The following is a 21094-nucleotide window of genomic DNA, read 5'->3' as shown; positions in this document are numbered from 1 at the left end:
TATAAAGTGCACTGTTTACTTCTGAAATGTATGAGAGTCGAAGTATGAACGAGGATAAAGTGGAGACACTCGAGCAGATTACTGTAAAACAGCTGAAGAACAGTACTAAATGTACTCAGGGACGTGCCACCACTGGATTTAGGGCTTTATAGTAGCACCCTCTACAGACTAACCAGTGCACTTTGTGCCTAGCTCATTTGCAAACAGTGGTCGAGGGACCTAAAGAGGGAGGATGAAAAGCTTTACCAAAGACATGTCAGTGTTTTGCAGAGTGCATTATGCAAAGTGTACAAACACTGTGCTCTGACATACGAGATAACACCAATCAGCGTTGGAATGTTGCTACTCAAGTACTGTACATCAGTACAAAGTTGAGGTACCACTATGTCACTTCATTTTTCTTTTCATGCAACTTTATACTACTGCTCCACTTCAATTCAAAGAGAAATGTCATTGTTTTTTTTTACACCGCTACAATTATTTGACAGCTTTGGTATCCAGCAGAGCTCATCTCTAAACGACACAGAAAAAAATAAGTCAGTGTTTAAGTGAAACCAGTCTACCCTGCTATTATTGGTTGACACTTTATATGGTAATTCAAACAAAACAAACAACAAACACACCCAGCTTATAGGTTATTGTGTTGCAACTTCCCCGAATTACACTGCAAGGCATTGTGAGTGATGAGGGTCTTTGTCATAGCCGTAATGGTAGTCGTGATATTACATGTAAAAGTTTGGCAAGTCCAAAAATATCATTAAAAAATGTACTTTAAATATTAAAATATTCTGGTTTTTAATGGTGTTACATTATTATATATCATATTACTGGATTACAATTATTGATGCGTTGATACACAAGCAAAATGTTGATGTCACAGCAGGTGGAGGTGAAGTTAATTTCAAGTGCTTAATACTTCTGAGCAGGGTAGGACATTAACTCATCTGTCCTGAGAGAAGCGATTGAAGAAACAGCCAGAGCTCTGGAAAAAAATGTGAGGCTGTGTCACAACTGAGAGGCTGCCTATTATGTTTACAGATCACTGACTGCTTCGTCATGCTCTTAACCTTTAAGTCACACATCACTTAACCTTCTACAAGAATTGTGGGTGTCTCAGAAATCACATCTGCACGTTCTAATTTCCCGACCACTTTTTATTGTCAGAGCACTGAAGTCAAAGCACTTGCATTAAAAGAATCATCTGTTACAGTCTTTTCGCACCGACAGATAGTGAACCAGGAGTCAGCGTGGAGAGTGAGGTTAAATAATCATCTTCATGTCTGAAATGCTTTCCGACAGGATCAGTGGGAGTTTCTGCACGTCAGGAATTCAGTAGGAAGGCAGCAACAGAGCAGCTGACTAAACTGAATATTTAATCACCTTCCTACGACTTTATGCTTCAAGTACTGAGCTACAAATCCTGTCTATATTACAGGCAGAAGATTTATTAACTTATTTATTTATTTTACTTCAGTGTGAGTCACAGTATTGTTTCCAGTGTTAAAATAAAAACTTAGTGTGTAATATAACATGTTGAATCAGAGCTGTTGTTTTGTGATAAAAATAAATCTGTTGGGTCTTGTTTACATCTCTGGAGGATGGAGATCTACCGTCTCAGGTTTTGTAGAAATTTTCTGCAACAAAAACAGATGAAATGTCACACGTATTTTGGTTTATAGACAGGGTTTACGATGAAAGACACAGTTTTCTTGTTCTGTTTCTTATTCAGTTTTGACAAAACTTACCCGACAACATTTGACAGATTAGGATCTAAGTAGATCATGTTGTGGGCATATCCAAGATCTGCACTGTAGGTGATCATTTCAACCTGAACATCTCTGTCATACTCTTTCTTAGCCTGGAGTGATATCTCGTACAGCTGCGGACAAAAAAAAAAAAGCGAAGTAATTCAACAAAGATGCAGCAATATCCACAAGGAAATGATCTACACAGTAAAAGGAAGCATACATAAAGATGTAATGTACCTTCAGACCCATGTGATAAGGAACAATATGGTCATCTTCTGCATGCAGGATAAGGAGTGGGCTGTTCAAGACCTTTAAACTGAGGAGATGTTTTCACAGTCAGAGACGGATTCGTTAACTATATATTTAGGATTATTTTATCTTATTCTGTTGCACTCTGTTCTCAGCATTTATTACAAGATAAGGCAAAAGTTGCAAACCCTGCAAATCCAGTAAACCAAGAAGTGGAATAAGAACAACAAATGAGCACTTCAAAATAAATAAAACAAATAAATAATAAAAAGCATACTTACTTTTTGTCATTAGCAAACACAATGTTGTTCCTTTCCAATATGTTCCAAAACAAGCCCTCAAATCCTGGAAGGAACTTGTACATCTAGAAGAAAACAGGGTACAATCTGTGTAGAAATATTTTGCAATTTCCTGTGTACTGTAGTAATAAAAATACAAATACTCTCGGAATACAAATGAAGTAGAGGATAAATAAAAGTGAACCCAATACTGACCCCTGGGGGACACCCAGTGAAACAGCAGAACACCTTGACCCGTGGTTCCTCATCTGGAACCACAGGTCAAGGTGGTGACCTGTGTTACCAATTAAATTTTTTGTTTAGAGATTTTGACATTTCTAATATCTCTTGGATCTTAGATCTCATGAAATCTTTGGGTCTAATAAGAAATTCTTTAATTTGAGGCCTTATAAATTTAAACTGTCACCGACTGCTCTGTGTCTGGGGCTGCATTCAGCCCCAAAAAATCAGCAAAATGGTACATCTTGAATTTTACTGTGTTGGAGACCATGTTTATTTGAAACAATGTGCAACAAGCTTTGAGGTACATTTTCTCTCATTTGCTGGGTGTGACAGAGGTGTTTAAGTCCTGTTTTTCAGTTCAGTCTCTCTTGGATCCTGGGTTCATTATGTGATCTTCAGTTTTGCTTTTAACTGTTGAAGTTAAGTTAAAGTCCAACTGATTGTCACACACCTGAGTGTATAAAATTTGTTCTCCGCATTTGACCAATGGGAATCATGTGGTGATCTAACTGCTCAGACCTTTTATTAAAAAGTTCTATATTGGAGTACTTGTTGCCTGCTGCATTCTCCTGAGTTTGTGTCCACTTGCCCCCCACCACATGACATAAACTCAGTCTAACTGTTGCTCTCAGATGAAGCAGCAGAGCTCAGTAGTCTTGTCATATAAATACAATTTTATGGGTTCAAATCCAGTCGACTTTGTCCTTTATTGCACGTCATCCCTCCTCTTTCACCAGTGTTTCTTATCTCTTCAGCTCCTGTATGGTCTCAACTGTCTAATCAAAAATTCTCTTCTCATTTTCCTACAAATATTTGCGATAAAAAAAGCAGTAAAAAAAAAAGAAGCACATGGCATTCTTTTAAAACAAGATAAAAATTTGGATAACTGTGTTGAGGAGCTGCAGACTGACAAAAAACCTGCCAGCTAGTCTCACCTTAACGATCGGATGCTTGGCGACCATTTCTTCTATGCTTGTGAATGCTCCATCAAGGATTAAAGCATCAACCACAGACCCTGATAGCAAAGACAGTAACAAAAATGATTAAGAACATGATAAAAAAGGAACAAAAAATATGAATGGAGTATTATAGTTAAATTCCAAGGCTTGTAAAGTCAATATTTATCAATATTATGGTGTCAGACTGAATCGAGAAAAAGATTTAATCAATGAAATGGTCCTTTAAAGACATGAACTCACCTTGCTCTTGTATTTTCAATGCAGCATTTGTTGCCACCCTACAAGAAAACAAACAACAACAAAAATAACAATTCATATTATACATTTCTTATACATCTGTCGTATATATTAATGTCATGGACAGTGGTAGTTCATCGTTAGAGAAACTGACCCAGAGCCGAGCGAGTGTCCCCACAGATAGACAGGACCTCTGCTCTGTTTCTTTACCCAGTGGTACAGGTAGAGGGCGTCACTGGTCACTCCAGCTTCACTTGGCTCCCCACTGGAGTCTCCAAAACCTCAAGAGAAGACACAGAAACCTTCAAAATCATGAATGTATCTTTATAATGCCGTACAGTGAGTAACAGGACAATACATCAATAATATAATATGTTTAACACCTGAATAAACTACACAACTTTAACTCCTTTGTGTTTATTATACTGGGTTTACTTCCTCACTGATTTATGTATAATAATAATAATAATAATAATGAGTGTCAAATCAACCATTTTTCTTTTCTTCGGGCCAATACGTAGATACTGGGCTATAAATAGCCAGCAAGGAAGCTGAACAATGTACTGCTGAGAACGGCTGCTTATTTTAGCCACCCGAGAAAAGCTAAATCCGTTCAAGTGTACACCATATTGAGAGTATTTTTATCACTTTACCTTGCTGTCAGACAGCAATTTCTGACAGGGAAGCCATTAACGGCTTCAGTTGCCCATCTATGCTCTCATCAAAGCCACCAGACTCCATTTAGAAAAACAGTAATCTTAGCTCACTAAACACAGGAGCTGCTGGTATATCGCAGCCTCGATCAATTGGTTTGTTTGTGTTATTGTGTGACTTTGGTGAATCTGAACTAAAACTTTTAAATGGCAAAGTAATAAGTAAGTGATGAAGTGTTAAATCACGGTTTTCCTCAATGGAGTCTGGCTTTGAAAAGAGCTATATAACATCTTCGGTTCCTCGTTGGAAATAACTGTATGACGGCAACTAAAGCAATGAAAATATTCTAAATATAGTGTCCATTTATTAAGCTGATAGTGATTTTTTTTTAGGTGGCTAAAATACGTTTTCCTGCTGCCCCCATCCACTGCAGTACATTGCTTAGCTTATGTGTCATTACTCCTGTCTGCTTCTACAAACTGGGGGCGTGCTGACTGCTATCTATGCACTGACTATGGGTACGTATCTCATACAACCCCAGAAAGTCCAAACTATCCCTTTAAAGAGCAAAAATAAGCATCTTACCTCTGTAGTCTAAAGAGAAGACATGGTACCCTGCAGCACTAAAAACCTGCAACACACAAAAATCAGAATTTTATCTAAAGCAAAAAGTCAAAATTGCTCAATGTAAAAAGCTTTAAAACAGGCACTGTACCTTCACCAGCTCCACTCTGTGAATTAAGGCTCTGCAGAAATGACATGAGAGCAATGAATACAAACAAATGGTTTTCAGTCTCATTTACTGTGACCCACAATCCCTTGTGTTCATTGTGCCTGTGGATAAACCCAGGAGCCTGAGCAGTCATGTGATACCCACTAGACTCCATTAGAATCAATTCAAGGGTCCCTATAATGCTGCTCTCATCCCACCTGGTCCCTGCGTTGCCGTGGAGATAGATAATAACAGGACTGCCGTCTCCCAGCGTTTCCTGGTACCACTCAGGGCTTCTCCCCGCGGCCTTTTCCCATTGGCTGGCAGGGAGTGTATGCCTGTGAGACACAAAGATAGAGAGCTAGGGAGCAGAAAGACAAACAAATACGCCTGTGTTTTCAGTAGGGTTTTTGTTTTGAGTGGTCTCGTGCAGATAAATGAGTAAATTATGGTCCCATTCACTCAGGAGCCACCTGTAAAGAAGATGCATGTGCTCATGGTCTTTTCAAGAACTGGTGCACTTCATTGGACAAAACAGGAGCATACAAACGACCTACCAGACACCGACTGAGACATCCGCCTCTGTGTCCAGGTAGAAGTTGCATGTGTGGTTCAGCACGTCTTCAGGTCTGCTGAGATCCACAAAGAATGGAAACCTCACTGTGGAAGGCAAGAGCACTCAAGGTCAGTATAATGTTTATATGTTGCGTAGTATCTGATCATATCCTGTCATACTGTATTACATCATATTGCATTGTATTATCATATTGTAACGTACTGTATCAAATCATATACCATCGTTTTATATCACATAATATTGTGTTATTGTATTTATCATATTGTATCATATCGAATTGATTCATATCATATTGTAACGTATACATCTTATCCTAATATATTGTTCAAAGGTGTAGATTTCGAGGGGAACCTATCATATGTAATCTGTGCAATAAATTTGCATTGTATTTTTTTATTAGCATATTATTAGTGTATCCTCCTATAAAGGTTTGTATGATATCCAATGAATTAGCGCCAAGTTACGTAGGTTAGAATTCAGCATGTAAAATTATGTAAATTAGATTTAGGCAAGTGATGTCAGTTAGGTTTAGGAAAACAAACATGTTTAGGAACTGTCATGTCACGTACATAACATAATGCTACGTACTTAACATAAAGCTAAGTTTAGGCAAGTAAAGTTACATAAATTAGGTTTAAGAAAGTAAAGTTTTGTTGGCTAGGTTTAGGAAAGTTAAGTTACGTATGTTAGATTCAGGAAAGTAAAGTTCGTAGGTTCAGTTTAAGAGAGTAAAGTTACGTACCTTAGGTTTAGGAAAGTAAAGTTTTGTTGGCTAGGTTTAGGAAAGTAAAGTTACGGAAGTTAGGTTTACAAAAGTAAAGCTATGTAGGTTAGGTTTAGGAAAGTAAAGTTCGTAGGTTAGGTTTAGAAGAGTAAAGTCAGGTGGATTAGTTTAGGAAAATAAAGTTACATGGGTTAGGTTTAGGAAAGTAAAGTTCGTAGGTTAGGTTTAGAAGAGTAAAGTCAGGTGGATTAGTTTAGGAAAATAAAGTTACATGGGTTAGGTTTAGGAAAGTAAAGTTCGTAGGTTCAGTTTAGGAAAGTAAACTTACATGGGTTTAGGAAAGTTAAGTTATGTTAGGTTCAGGAAAGTAAATTTACGTATGTTAGGTTTAGGAAAGTTATGTTAGGTTTAGGAAAGTTAAGTTATGTTAGGTTTAGAAAAGAAAAGTTCATAGGTTAAGTTTAAGAAAGTAAAGTTATGTATGTTAGGTTTAGGAAAGTATTAAACCCCAGTTTACTTTATTTAGAATTCACATTTGGATCTTTGTAGATTTATGGATCTTGCATGTTTCTAAATAAGTAAAATTTTCATAATGAGAATGATGTGTAATGACATACAATAACATAATGCCCACTGTAATGTCAACACACAGCTATTTCAGTGTATAACTGTTAGAACACTGTATCATAATACATTATAACATAAACTAAAACACTGTGTATGACCCATTTGGTTATCTAAGCATTATGTTGCTATGACAAACAGCTGTTGTTAGATCACTATGAATCATGAACATGTAGCGACTGTACATCGGATAAACACAGAGATAAACAAAAAGAAACGTATTACTTACACAGGTGGGAAAATATAACATGTCCCAGTATCCAGGGGAACAGGTAGAGGATGACGGGCACTGAGGCGTAGACAGTAATCAAAAATAAGACAACTCTCTTCATTGCTGCTTCAAGTGACAGTATTTCCTGTCTGCAGCTCCAAAAACACAATGTCCCCTTTCCCCTGATTCAGTGGTGGAGTGAGGAAGGATCCAGCAGAGCTCTCCTCCAGACAACACGACTGTTTTACATGCAGACAGAAAAATAGGTCAATGTTCAACTGCAGCTAATCATTTCCTCTGCTGCTGATTGCTCACATTTGATACAGTGATTCAAACACTGCGAGCAACAAACACGCCCAGCTGACAGGTCATTGTGTTGCAACGTCACGACAGGGCACCGCAAGGCATTGTGGGTGTTGAAGTTTTTTTCACATAGCTAGACCACATGTAAAAATACTCTTGTTACAAGTGAAAGACCTGCATTCAAGAGTTACTTGAGTAAAAACAAAGAATTTATTATTTTTAAAAATTAATTTAGATATCAAAATGAATATCCAGAATGATCTGTAATGGTGTGTATTATTATTATTATTGTTATTATTATTATTATTAAATTTTATTTTATTATATTTTATTTTATTTTATGTTATTTTTCTATTAAGGGGTTTTTCTTAGGGAGTTTTTCCTTATCCGCCATGAGGGTCTAAAAATAAAGGGGTGTCGTATGTTGTAAAGCCCTCTGATTCTAATTGTAATTTGTGTTACTGGGCTTTATAAATAAGACTGAAATGAAATGATTTGTAATAATATATTTCTGGATTATAAATATTGATGCATATATAGGCAAAATGTTGATGTTACAGAAGGTGGGGGTGAATTTAATTTCAGGTTTTATATGATTTTGGGTAATTTCATCCATAGCAATGCATATTTGATTTGTTGATCTTATGTTTTGTGTGTAAAATCTTGATCTGCAAAGTATCTGCAGCTGTCAGCTCAATGTAGTGGAGAATAAAGTACATTTTTTCCTTCTAAAATGTAGGGGAGTGGAAGTATAAAGGAGCAGAAAATGGAAATACTTAAGAAGACTACCTTAAAACATCTTAAGTACAATACTAAGTGACACTTCAACACTGGCTGAATTTAGAGTTTTATTGTAGCGCCCCCCACAGACCAAGCAATACGCTTTGTGCCCAGGATCAGATGATAAGACTACATTTGCAAACAGTGGTCCAAAGTCCTAAAAATGACACTAAAGAGGGGAGATGAAAAGCTTTCTTAAAGTAGTGTTAGTTGTCCTGACCCAGATTATCAAACGCTTTACAGTAGGTTTTAATATTTTGAGTAAATAGCACACAGTTTTTTTGTACAGTATGTAATGTTTTGAGTAAACAGCCTACAGTGTTTTTGCAGAATACATTATGCAGAGTGTACAGACACTGTGCTCTGCCATATGAGACCACATATTTACCTTCCTTGTGCAAGAGTGTGCGAAAGACGGGGGTAGCTATCAGTGGTGGAATGCACAGTACTTAAGTATTGTACTTCAGTACAAATCTGAGGTACTACTTGAGTCTCTTCTTTTCATACTACTTTTTTTACTCTCTACTTCGCAGTAATTATAGTAGATATGACAAAAGTGGAAAAGCAGGCAATATCACTGTTGATTGTTATTTTTGTTAAAAAAAAAAAAAAGGCACTCAGTTATCAAAACTTTGAGAACCCCTGATCAGAGATTTTTGTTTCAAAATAGTTCAACGTGGTCAATTAAGCTGTTAAGAACTTCCAGTAAACCCTCGGGACAGTTGGGTCACAGAGGGTGTTGATTAAAAATGTTCCCACCCCCAAATGTAACCACAATTGGTGATTACCACCCTGCTTTACTTGAAGGAGGCTACATTTTCCTGATTATTCTTACATACTTAATACTACAAGTACCACTTTTAATGCAGGACTTTTACTTGTAATGGAGTATCTGATAGTGTGGTATGAGTACTTTTATTTGATATTAATTCACTTGTATAGCACCTTAAGTAAGGGACTGTTCTTTACTTTTTCCCAAAGGTGATACATATTTGTCCCCAAAAGTACAAATATTGTTCCTTGTGCCTTCCTGAGTAAGTGGCACAACTCTCCCTCTACCATAAATTAGTCATTAGATTTTTATTTTGCCCTAAGCCAGTGAGTGCCAAACTTTTTCCCTAAGGGACCCCTAAGTGACATATTTTAGGGATACTATATTAATTGCATAACGTTGACAGAAGAGACCAAGTGATAAAACGTACAATTAACCTAAATAGTGAACGCAGTAATTGCAGGAAGTTGCAGGAACTGCAGGAAATAAGCAATTTGGATGAATGATTGAACAGATTATGTCTGCATGTTGCAACAGAAATTAGTTTACTGATAAGAGTAGGAACTTTTTGTACAATTCTGTGTCTGTATTGTGTATTTATTTATTTTAACAATCATACACATTCAATAGGCTTCTTTGTTTGCCAAATTCAGTGTTTTCCTTTTCCTGATGTTTTTAGCTCTTCGGTTGTTTTACTGTGAACTTCACGGATGCAGGACAAGGCTGTTTAGCATACAGAGAAGGCTCTGTGAATATAGCTTGTGTTCAGGTCTTCATGTCATATTTTTTATGCCCTAAAATCCATTGTTTTCAATGTAGACATGTGGCAGACATGCTCAGAGTGATGCTGCTGCAACGAACACGTGCTCCTGACCGCCTATTTTTCAGGGTGCAACAGCAGCACCCTGAGATAAACTGAGTTCAACTTTTGGAACACAGCAGTGGGCACCGCATGTCATGTGACGAGGACCAACCAATCACAGCTGGCAGATATCTGTCCCTTCTTCCATAAAAATATTGATCTATTTTAAATACGAAGAAGTTGATCATTTTAATGCAGGGCTGCCAGAGCTTTTCATCTGTCCCATGGACGATAGGCCTACACACTTAAAGATCAGCACTGCACCCAAGATTTCAGGTAAATAGGTCATAATGTGGTGCTTATCAAGGTTGCTTAGCAACCTCAGAAGCAACCTGCCACTGCACTCTTGAAAGCTGGAACAAAAAAGGCACAAGAGTAGTGCCCAGTGCCCGACCTCGCGTTGTCCAGGCAGTTAAAGATGGCCCTTATCCTTTAAGATATGTACATTTTCTGACACCCCTTGAAATCAAGAAGGCCTCATGACCTCCCTTGAAGATTTGGCGACCCCTAGTGGGGGTCGGGACCCCCAGGTTTGGAACCAGTGCCCTAAACCAAAATTAAAAAAAAAAAATGAAATGTTCCAAAATGCATACTTTTGTCTTTTTACTTTCAGGAGGTACGGCAGCTGCCCTTAAAAACTTTGCACTATTGCATGCAGTATGCACACGATCAGGACATACAGCTTCCTCATAACCTTACGCCTTGAACTGTGACCATCTTGCTTATATATCTGTCACCTTGGAGATAAAACAAAAAAACGGTTCACAGACCTCACCAGAGACAGAGGTCAACCTGGACAGCTCTGATGTTATTTTGTAGATTCTAACACATTATATTCATGCCCTTTTGTTGTTGCTTATATTAATTAATGGTTATTTTATTCAATTAAACAAGAGGATTATGGGTCAGAACATTGCACACTGCAAAATCAGACCTGATGTAGTAGAACATCCTGATATTTTTGGCATACTGCATTTGACTGCATAAATCTTTCTTCTGGCATACTGTATAATGTGACAGTATGGACAGTGAAGTCCCTCCCCAGTGCTGAAAAAAATATTTGACGTCCACCTTTTTGCACCCCTCTCTCTTCCCTTATAAGTAACGAACAGTCCCTAAAGGATCTGAACACTGTTAGCTGTGTCCAAGCATGGGTGGATGCTATGGTTTGAACTTCCTCTGACAGCTACCAGCTAGCCAGGTGCCAAAAAGTCACAATATATGACGAACCATTGCTGAATTAAGATACAACAGTCAGATAATAACAGGAGCATTTCTTTGTCTTAAAGCAGTGGAGTTATATTAGTGTACCAGTGTTGCTTTGGTCCACAGGGGGCCGGCCTGTGACCAGTCAGCTCTCTGTCACCGCCCCTTCCTCTAGCAGCCGCTTTTCAAAATCCGCTAGCAGCCTGAGGAGGATGAGACACAGCCGAGGACACAAAGCGACCACCAACCTCTCCGATGCTGTGTGGACATAACAGAACAAGGAGCCCCATCAAACAACACACTGTATCTCCAAGCTAACAGCTCAGCTAACGTCTCTGTGTGGATAACATCATTCACACCTGAGGAGGAGCCGCCACGAGACACCCGGAGAAATGTTGTAAAACTTTATTTTATACCCGCGTTTTAACGGTAACCTCCAAAATTCAGCCGGACAAGGAGCCAACTGTCGTCCGAGTTCAGACACTTTGGTAAGCTAACAGTGTCCGCACTGTTTCTCTGCTTCCTCTTCTTTCTTTGACAGTTAACATGAACATTTTGGGATGAAGTTGGAGCCAACAGCAGTCCTGACCAAACCGTTTCCTCCTCCCAACATGCCTGCTGACAAATTAGCTTGTTAGCCTAGCTCATCACTTTACTATGGGAATCCTCTTTAGCTAGTTTAACTTGTTAGCTAAACTAACTTTAACAGCTAGTTAACGTGTGTTTCATGCTCATAACTAGCTTTAAAGTTTGACCAGGTGTAGTCATGATGTGTCCAGGCTTTACTAAGGCAATGTTTCCAATGAGGGATGCAAAATGGAGATTTATTCACTACATTTTGGCTGCAAAAAATAATAATTATCTTAATCTGATTTCATGCTTTCCACCATGAGGTGTTGCTGACAGTTTCATTCTGACAAACATTTATTATGTACTTTGGTGTATAAGATATATATATAATTAAAGTTCATTATATATATATATATATATAATGAACTTTCCTACTGAGGTGTTAGGCTAAAATTAAAACACCAGTATATTACATACCCTCCATCTAAGAAATAAGTCACAATAACATTCATACCACATTAGTTCATTCATTCATTTTACTCATAATAGAAATCCCCCAACCAATTCACACACCCCATCCACTTACACACAAACACATATTATAGTAGTTTTATGTTTTGTATACTCCACTGGATCTCCCCTTCCCTTCACAGTCATGCAAGCCATGTCTTTTTTCTTAAATGAGCATTATTATGATATGTTTTTATAAGTCTTTTAGGACCTTATAAATATTCTTCCATACTTGATTAAATTGCTTTGTTTTACTGGTGTCCTCAGACCATGTCTTCTCTACGGTCAGATAATGTCTCATCAGTTCGCTGCACTATCCTGTTAAGAGGTTCCGCATCTGACGTTAAAAATCCTTGAAAGTTTTGTTTTTTCTGAAGTTTCCACAAATGAAACGTGGCTTTCCAAGTTGTTTTAATATTGTTCGCATATCTCAAAGAGGACACTGTGATGGATATATGACTGTGAGGCAGTTAAAAAGTGATCCCACCATATTTTATTGATTTAAAAGGTTAGTAATTAATGAGACTTTTGTGGATTTGATTTGAAAACATGCAAATATTTCCCCCAATTTCATCAGCTTGGACTGTGAAAGTGTTGAAAATGAGTAGATGTGATTTGCAATGAATAAATAACAGCATGCTGTCTCATCGATTACCTTGTGCAATGCACTTTGCAAAAAACTGTACAAAGTTTAAAATTTTTGCAAATTTTTTTTAAATAAATTTGTACACCCCTCTCCTAAGCCAGTGGTTCCTAACCTTTTTTTTTAAGGGACCTCTTCACAATCATTAAGTAAATTGATGACCCCTGACTAAGTGACATATTTAATGGATATTTCATATTATAATCAATGCATAATATTAACAGAAGAGACAAAATGATAAGCTGCACATTAATCTAAATAGTGAATGCAGTAACTGCAGGAAGCGAGCGATTTGGATGAATTTTTCAGCAGATTATGTCGGCATATCGCAACAGAGATTTGTTTTCCTGATATCCTTGGGAAGTTTTTATGCAATTCTCTGTCTGCATTGTCATTTTGTTTTTGAATTTTGAACATTCATACATTCTTAAGAGGCTTTTCTTTGGACAAATTCAGTGTTTTGTTTTTCCTGAAGCTTTGCAATTGTTCTTTTGTTCGTTGTGCCCGTGCAAAGTAATGCAAACAATTGAATACATGCAGTATGATAGGAAATATGTTGCATGATGACAATTGATAGGGTTTTTGGGGGGTTCAAGCACAAAAAAAATGCACAGAAAGTCAGAAAAATAGCAAAAATAAAGCAAGTACAAAGCAGTATGGGTTTTACTCCTACAGTTGAAAATAAATATAGAATATTTGAATCAAATATTAGATAATTATACTTAATTATTCCAAAAATATTCTCCTGAAAACATTATTTTGTGAGCTTAATGTTTAGTTCTCCTTTAACAGTAACTTCAGATTATGAGGATGCAGTTGTATAACTGCCGCAGCGAATACAAGATATGATGTGATTCTGTCTGCACAGAGACAATAGTTTGTTTATAAAAAGGCAGGGAACTTCCTTTTCTATAGTCATTTTCTATCCCAAAATGGCCAACAGAAACATAGCACACCCATCAGTGTTTCACTAGGGTGATGTTATAGCAAGACAGTTCTGATTTTTTTTTTTTTTTTTTTTTTTTAACTTTCCCAGCTTTGACATCTGTTAGTGATAATTACCAGTGTCAGTGGATGCTGAGATGGTGTGAAGGATTAACCTCCTTCTTGTGACCTGGACTAGAGTGATTCTTTGGCTGCAGCAGCTGTCAAACCTCGGCCACCATGAGCCACTGTGGCCGAGCCGAGCAGGAGGGCTACCAGGATAATTGGCTCAGAGGCTGCTTGGAGAATACAAACTGATCAGTGCGACAACACAAGCAAAGTGTGTGGAGTGAAACTTGCATAGAAACTTACTTGGTGCATTTGTTTTTCTTTTTCATATATATACTTAATAGCTCATCACTCCAGCTGTAGACAAGCTGCCACAATGCTGAGCCATGATTTTCTTGCATTTCATAAGCTGCTCCAATGTGCAGATGCAGAATACTGATTTGGTTTTTGTCCCTATTGTCTGCGGTCAATGGGCACCCCGAGAATGGGGTGTGGGGGACACCTGGCTGAGCGCTTCATGATCTCAGTGAGAGCAGCTGGAAAAGCTGGGGTCAGGAGGCTCTTTGCATAGACATGTAGGCTCAAACTGGGAAGTTTCAACTGATTAGATAAAAAGTGGTGCGCTCTTCGTTTCAAACTTTATTCACAAGGTCACACACAGCATTTATTTGATGCTTAAAGAACAGAGTTGTCCCACAAGAGGAAATTATTTTTGCAGCAAGAAAAGCACATTAAAACATGGAACATAAACACAGTAGAAACACCCTGAAGACATCTGAATGTAGTAAAAGAGCAGTACTATGTAGACAGTTCAGAATAAAACAGAGTGTTTGATAAAAGCTATGACATAAAGATAAAGCTGTGCTGGGAACCAAAAGGCCGTAAGATGTGTTGTAAGTAGGTGAAAAAAAGATGATAATTTGTATAGCAAGAGATTTAAGTTGCTCCAACAACAGAAAAATGCAGGACTAAGCCAAGCAATAAAGGCACCTTGTGAACATACAGCTGGTGCCCAAAGTCCCAGCACTTATGTAGTGCGCAGAATTATGTTGCTACAGTCAGATGTACAATTTGTGGAAAGTAAAAATAGAAGCTAAAGAGATAAATGTTTATGCTGCTCAGCCTTACATTGCTATTTCCAGTCATGTTAACTGACATCATCTTGCTTAAGCTTCAGGTGGCTGACCTGGACTGTTGCGTCTATGAGTTATGTCATTGCTTAAGTTAGTCCGACTCCTTTCTTTTCTTTTATTCAATGCACAAATACGTCTTGCATTTGTTTCTCTTCAAAATGAAAGATAAGCCCCTTGAATTATGACACAAAGGGGGGACACAAAGCAGCCCTGCTCTCTGTCAAATGGTTGTCTTTGTTTTTCAATTACACCATGATGCATCCAAACAGAGCGTGTAACAACTTTGTCCATGTCTCTGTAACTGATGCTGCCAGCCGGTGAATGTTGGCTGGAGGCTTTTGATGTGACCTTCCCCAATTAGTTCCTGGTTGCTTGTTCCACTTGGTTCAGAGCCACTTTGCTGTCTTTGTCCTTTGTTTTTATCACCCGTGTGAAGTATTTGAAGAAGCATTTAGACTAAAGAACTTCAAACATGCTGCTTTTTAGCATTTTTATCATCAGTAACCCTCACGTTTTTATCAACAATACTAACATGCATTTAAACCACATCAAACTGTGTATACAAGGTGGATTTCCCCTTTCACCTGTGCCTCAGGTTGAATTACATGGGTTGTAAAACACCCAAGCTAAAGGCATTAGAAGAGAGTCATGGTCAGTGTCAGACTTGGCCGCGTCTATCAATTTACCTGATTGTCTAATCATTCTAATTGGATTAGCCAAAGCCTCCACCACAAATGACGCTGGAGCGGTTTGCTGGTGGCTCAGTTGCACAGCGGCACTGTCAGATGAAGGAGCTTTTAGGAACGCATGCTGTTGAGTTAGATGTTTCCACCCTGTTTGTGAGTGTCTCTTAGCAGTAATTGGATATATATGATGCTGGTAATTTAGACTGAAGATATTCTGACCTCCTGTTTTGTTGTTGTACCTCTTTAACAGTGATTTAAAGTTGAATTCTGTTCCTGTTCTTGCATGTGACTCTGAATAGATGCGTCAGCTTAAATGTGATGGACAGCGTGATGAAACCAGACTCTTCCCTCCTTGTCTTTCAGGGCAGGGTGCTGTCCTGTGGGATGGATGACACCCAAGAGCAGGACCACTACGAGGAGCGCCTAAAAGAAGTTTTTAACAGCTTTGATGCCAGCAGCTGTGGCTCACTGTGCCTGGAGGAACTCTCCGACCTCTGCCAGTCCCTGCACCTGGACGATGCCACGCCAGCTCTTCTCCAAACACTACTGCAGAGCCAGGACCGCCTCACTGCCAGGGTGAGTTTATTCCTCTGCCACTGAAATAAAGTGTTTGTTTCCCTCCTACAAGTACCGTGCAGTAATGTGCTTAGAAAGGTTGTTTTTGCAGGATTTATATTGATCTTTTTCTGATGCTCATGTGAGTCGTGGCCTTTTGGCGTCCCTGTGTATCCTTTGAATTTGGCAGACGCCTGCGTCGAGCCACTCCAGCTCTCAGGTCTTTGTGTCTCTGGGCTTTTTGGTGCTTTGTTAGCTGTCTTGTTGAGGAGAAAATGTGCCCCCATCAGCCCTGATCCCAGGTGTCTGTCGTCAGGACAACAGAGCTGACTAATCACCATTCATAGATGCATTTCTTTGAGGGTGCTCCATGTGGAAATGTAGAAAATAGAAAGGACACTGGTCTGATCTCTACAATTGGACCTCAGTTCGTCTCAAATTGATTGTGCACTTAAAGGATTTACAGTTTGTACTTTTCAGCTTAAGGATGAGACTGATCCAACTTGCTTACCTCCACACTTTTGCCTTAACTTGTGTTTCTACATAAGCGTGTGGACAGACGGATGGCTATTGTCTTGCATGTGTGGGTGCGTGTGGGCGGGGGTAGATGTTATAAGAGGGCGAGTGAACTGATTGCCTGCCCATGGCATACAACAATAAAGTCAAAAAAAAAAAAGAAAACCCCCGCGTAAAGCCGGCAGCCGCCAGCCTCGCTGCACAAAGAAAATCACCATATTCAGGGTTAGCAGCTGTTGATTCTTGAAGTGTGACCTCGCTGCTTCTGCTCAGCAAACCTTCCTCCACCCAGACACCCAGGGACACCCAGCCTCCACCCGACGCACTGGGAATATTACATCCAGTCTGAGGAATTTCATGAACTTTTGCTGTGATAATACTTGGCTCCACATTCTAAGCATCACTGGCATTTCCTCACATTTATGTAAGACTGTATTTCTTTTCTGTTTGTTGCAGGTTGACTTCGACCAGTTCAAGAATGCACTGATTCTGGTGTTGTCATCAACTATTGAGGCGCCACAAGCAGAACAGGAGACCTTGTCAAAACCAGGTAACATCTAGATTCTGCCTGAAAACAAGCACAAAGCTTGAGGCCATGTCATTAATCTAATATGTAACTTAGAATCAGTTTAATTTTGAACTTTAATGGGACTTTTTCCACTCAATGAGTCAACCAAGCGTAGAAGGTGACTGTGAAGGCTGAAGAGGTGGAGCACCCCACATGCTGATTCAGCTGTAAATCTACATACAGAGGCTCAGAGCCAAAAGCACAGGTTCAAAGCCAATTAACCGACAGTTGAACTGTTTGCTGGCATGGTGTATTTTATGGATGTAGTTAATGCAAATATTGGTTTTATACTAAGCTGTTTCTTGGTAACATTTGTTTATAGTCTCAAGTTGTGAATGAATACTTCATGTTTTCAGCCCAGTTATTTTATTTCTATAAGGTCCCACAAGGTGATCACAAACTGACTGTTAAGCCCATAGGTGTATTACCAGAACAAGTATTACTATATCATGCTTCCATATTGTGATACTTTTGTCTCAACTAGGCGTGTCACAGTACCAGAAATTTAGTCGTCGATACCAATACTAGTGAAATTCTAAAATTTGTAACACCCAATAAGATACCACGGTAAAAAACAAAACAGTAAATCCCATGTGTTTCATCATGCACCTCTTTATTTAAAACATTTAAATGAAATGCAGTTTAAATTTTATTTATCCCTGATGATCCATTTTAAGCGCAAAGCAATAGTCTCTGTGGGTTCATGAGATTTTGTGGACGAGGAAACATATTTACATAATGCTCACAGTATATTCACATATTTCTTCTCTATTGTTGTAGTTGTTCGTCACATCTCACATTCTAGTAGGCTAATTGTTCTGCCCCTTCCCCACTGTGACTGGACGACCAGGCAATATGAAGATATTATATCCTTATTGAGATATAAGACTATATATTGTCTTAGAGTTTTGATATTGTGTTGGTTTTTAAAGATTTTTTTTTTAGGGCATTTTGCCTTTAATGGACAGGACAGGTAAGCGTGAAGGGGGGAGAGAGAGGGGATGACATGCAGCAAAGGGCCACAAGCTAGATTTGAACCCGGGCCGCTGCGGCTACAGCCTTGTACATGGGGCGCCTGCTCTACCCACTAAGCCACCGACACCCCTATTGTGTTGGTTTTAAAGGCTGCATTGTAGTAAAGTGATGTAAATTTATCAACTTACCAGATGTTTTATTTGTTTTAACGCTTGCCTTAACCCACGTAGTTGTTATTGTGTTAATATTTTCTGAAAAATAAAAACAAAAAAACAAAACAGTAGTCATCCACACAACTTTTTTTTTTGCATCAGCGAGGGTATTGTTATGTTCGATTTTGTCTCCCAGTCCTAGCATTTATGAAGTGCTTTTGAGGAGATTTAAAAATATAGAGATCGACATATTACCCAGCCCTAATTGGACAGCTGGGTAAACAGTGAAAATTCTGAGTGCACTGTTCGCCAGGGTTGAATATTTTTCATCTTATGGTGATCAGAAAGAAAAAAAAACACCAAATGTGCAGCACTCAGTACAAAATAGACACTCAGTGTCTCATCACGCTGCTGGCTTTTACAGCATAGTGTAAATATGCGGCACTCCAATGGCAAAGACTTCAAATAATACACTGGACTCAGGAAAATACTTTCTCTTTCAACGAGTTGAGGCGGGACTGTTGCTGTAGTTGCATTTGTCACCATCTTCCAAGTGTTTTTGCTGTTGTTCTGTGCTGATGGGGGTTCTTCTTCTTCCTTTGGCATTTAACATTTTATTTAAGACTTTGGATGATGTACCATAAAGAATGCTCCATCAGGTCCAGAAGCTGTGCATCCCCGGGACCTACTTTACCCATGGTGCTGGAGAAAAACCCAAAACAGCTGGGAGCTTATAAACTAGTTGCTCTACTCTGAAACCTATTTAAGTTGCACTTTTATTTTCTACTTGTCCACGTGTCTCTAAAATGTAATCACGTTGTCAGAATTTTGGCATTAACTTGGGACCTAAGTGTCATCCATGTGACATCTCGACCCAAGATCATATGAAGTATGAAGTCATGTGAAAACTGTAGTTTCATGTCTGTTTCATTCAAACAAATGGGAACATGTGGCTTTTAAAGATTCTGAAGTTAGCACTTTTAGAGAAGTTGTCACTTTTGGGGAAGTAGCTGCTGAAGGCTGTGACATGTATTAGTCACTGAACATTTTTATTGCTGTATTTAATAATAACCTCTGTTGTGCAAACCTGACTATTATATTTTGTACAAGTGATCACAATCATGACTCCACTTATCATTGTGCCTCCTCAGAATCTCCTGAGATCGAACCAAAGTTTGTGAAGGGCAGTAAACGTTACGGCCGCCGCTCCACGCCAGAGTTCATCGAGCCTATTTCAGACTTCTCTGAGGTTACAAATGCAAACCCGGCTGAGGAGGAGGATGATCCTGAGGACAACTATGACTCAGCGGTTCCCCGGAAGCGTGAGGTAAAAGGCTAAGACTGATGTTCTGAGTTTTTTCCAGTACGGCTCTGTACCTCCAGACACTGGGATGCCATCCTTATCACCTCCTGTCCCTGTGTGTACTGTGTTTCTCGGCAGCCACAGGCCACCAGCGAGACGTTATTCTTAGCTAATCAGCTTAGTGGCATGCAGAGCAGATCCCGAAATGTAATATAGACACTCAAACACAGGATTCAGCAGGCACTGTTCATTGCATAACAACGCAGCACTGTCTGTAAATAACACTGTGAGTATAATTACTGTTAAACAAGCCTCCGGGAGTCGAGATGTTACCGCAGTGTTTGTGTAACGTCAAACAGGGTTATCAGTTTAACGTGTCGTGATGGGATTCTGTGTGAGTTAAACTGTGCTCAGTGTTGGGTTGAACTTTGCCCTGCGTGCATGTGCTGGCTGTGATGTGGTGGTCAAGGCAACAGCTCAGTGATTTAGAAATTTACACCATCATGTTCAAACAGATCAGTTTTATTTCAGCAGATACAGACAGAGACAGGAGCTGATTGTTGTATGTGTGGCCGTCAGTATTTGCCACGGCTGCTGTCAAGTTCTTTTTGTGTATTTAAGACTGACAATAGGTGCCTCCCTTCGTCTGCACCAAACAGTCGTGGCTTTAATGCAACATGCGTCTGTGTCACAGGGTTGTAAAGCATTCGTTCAGTCACAGCTGAACACTCTGCATGGTTCTCTGGTTGATCTTCCAGATCCTTTTCTTGGATTATCCTGCTCTCACTGCTGACATGGAGAGTTGTTTGACATATATACAGGGGTCTAAGCTCGTACTTTGTGACTGTGACCTGCAAGAGAAATGAGGGTGAGAAATCTACAGTAACACCAGCAGGAGGTCAAACTTTGTACTAAAAATCTATTTGGCTATAAAGAAGTATATTTGTCTCTGATTTAAAGCGTTTTAAACTGCATGTCTTTGAATTTTAGACTGTTTGGTTGCACAAAACAATTTGAAAACACCATCTTTCTAAGAAACTGTTGTCACTATTTTCTGACATCTTTAAGACTAAACGGTTCCACTATTATTCAGAATATGATCATATTTGATACTGGCCATGTAAACACAATTAGACCTTTTTCCGAATGTAGTATTTTCCAACAAGGATAAGTAAACCGAACTCCCTCTGCACAGCCAGTCTCAAGAATCAGGCGGTGGTCTGCCACAAAATAAAATCATCAACATAAACCACCGTTCACTGAACTGAATTACTGTGATTTTATTAAGAGCAAACAACGCGTTTCACCCCTGGCTTCTTCAGGTTCGCTTAACAACAGTAGTATTTTCCAA

At 38.9% G+C, this 21094-nt stretch overlaps 2 protein-coding genes across 4 annotated transcripts in view; one reads left to right on the top strand and one right to left on the bottom strand.

The window, feature by feature from the left end:
- Positions 1 to 1133: 1133 nt before the first annotated feature.
- LOC125901391 (lysophosphatidylserine lipase ABHD12-like) lies at positions 1134 to 7564 on the bottom strand. Its single transcript, XM_049597080.1, has 12 exons — positions 7235 to 7564; positions 5638 to 5740; positions 5299 to 5418; positions 5084 to 5114; positions 4954 to 4999; positions 3869 to 3995; positions 3718 to 3755; positions 3454 to 3533; positions 2279 to 2361; positions 1986 to 2064; positions 1746 to 1879; positions 1134 to 1634 (listed from the first exon to the last, which is right to left on the bottom strand). Exons 1-12 carry the CDS (start codon positions 7335 to 7337, stop codon positions 1607 to 1609), a joined length of 972 nt encoding a protein of 323 aa, XP_049453037.1. The 5' UTR covers positions 7338 to 7564; the 3' UTR covers positions 1134 to 1606.
- Positions 7565 to 10950: 3386 nt separating this feature from the next.
- The window catches only part of nin (ninein (GSK3B interacting protein)), a 35131-nt gene continuing 24987 nt past the window's right edge, over positions 10951 to 21094 (top strand). For all 3 annotated transcript variants that reach the window (XM_049596932.1, XM_049596931.1, XM_049596933.1), the window contains exons 1-4: positions 10951 to 11627; positions 16038 to 16250; positions 17202 to 17295; positions 19592 to 19767. In XM_049596932.1, coding sequence (XP_049452889.1) covers positions 16059 to 16250; positions 17202 to 17295; positions 19592 to 19767 — 462 coding nt within the window. In that variant the 5' untranslated portion in view covers positions 10951 to 11627; positions 16038 to 16058. The remainder of the gene's footprint in view (positions 11628 to 16037; positions 16251 to 17201; positions 17296 to 19591; positions 19768 to 21094) is intronic.

This window comes from Epinephelus fuscoguttatus, linkage group LG14 (assembly GCF_011397635.1).
Source record: "Epinephelus fuscoguttatus linkage group LG14, E.fuscoguttatus.final_Chr_v1".
In the NCBI taxonomy this organism is placed as follows: Eukaryota; Metazoa; Chordata; class Actinopteri; order Perciformes; family Serranidae; genus Epinephelus; species Epinephelus fuscoguttatus.
The sequence above is the reverse complement of the archived record's forward strand: the minus strand, read 5'-3'. Positions and strand labels throughout refer to the sequence as shown.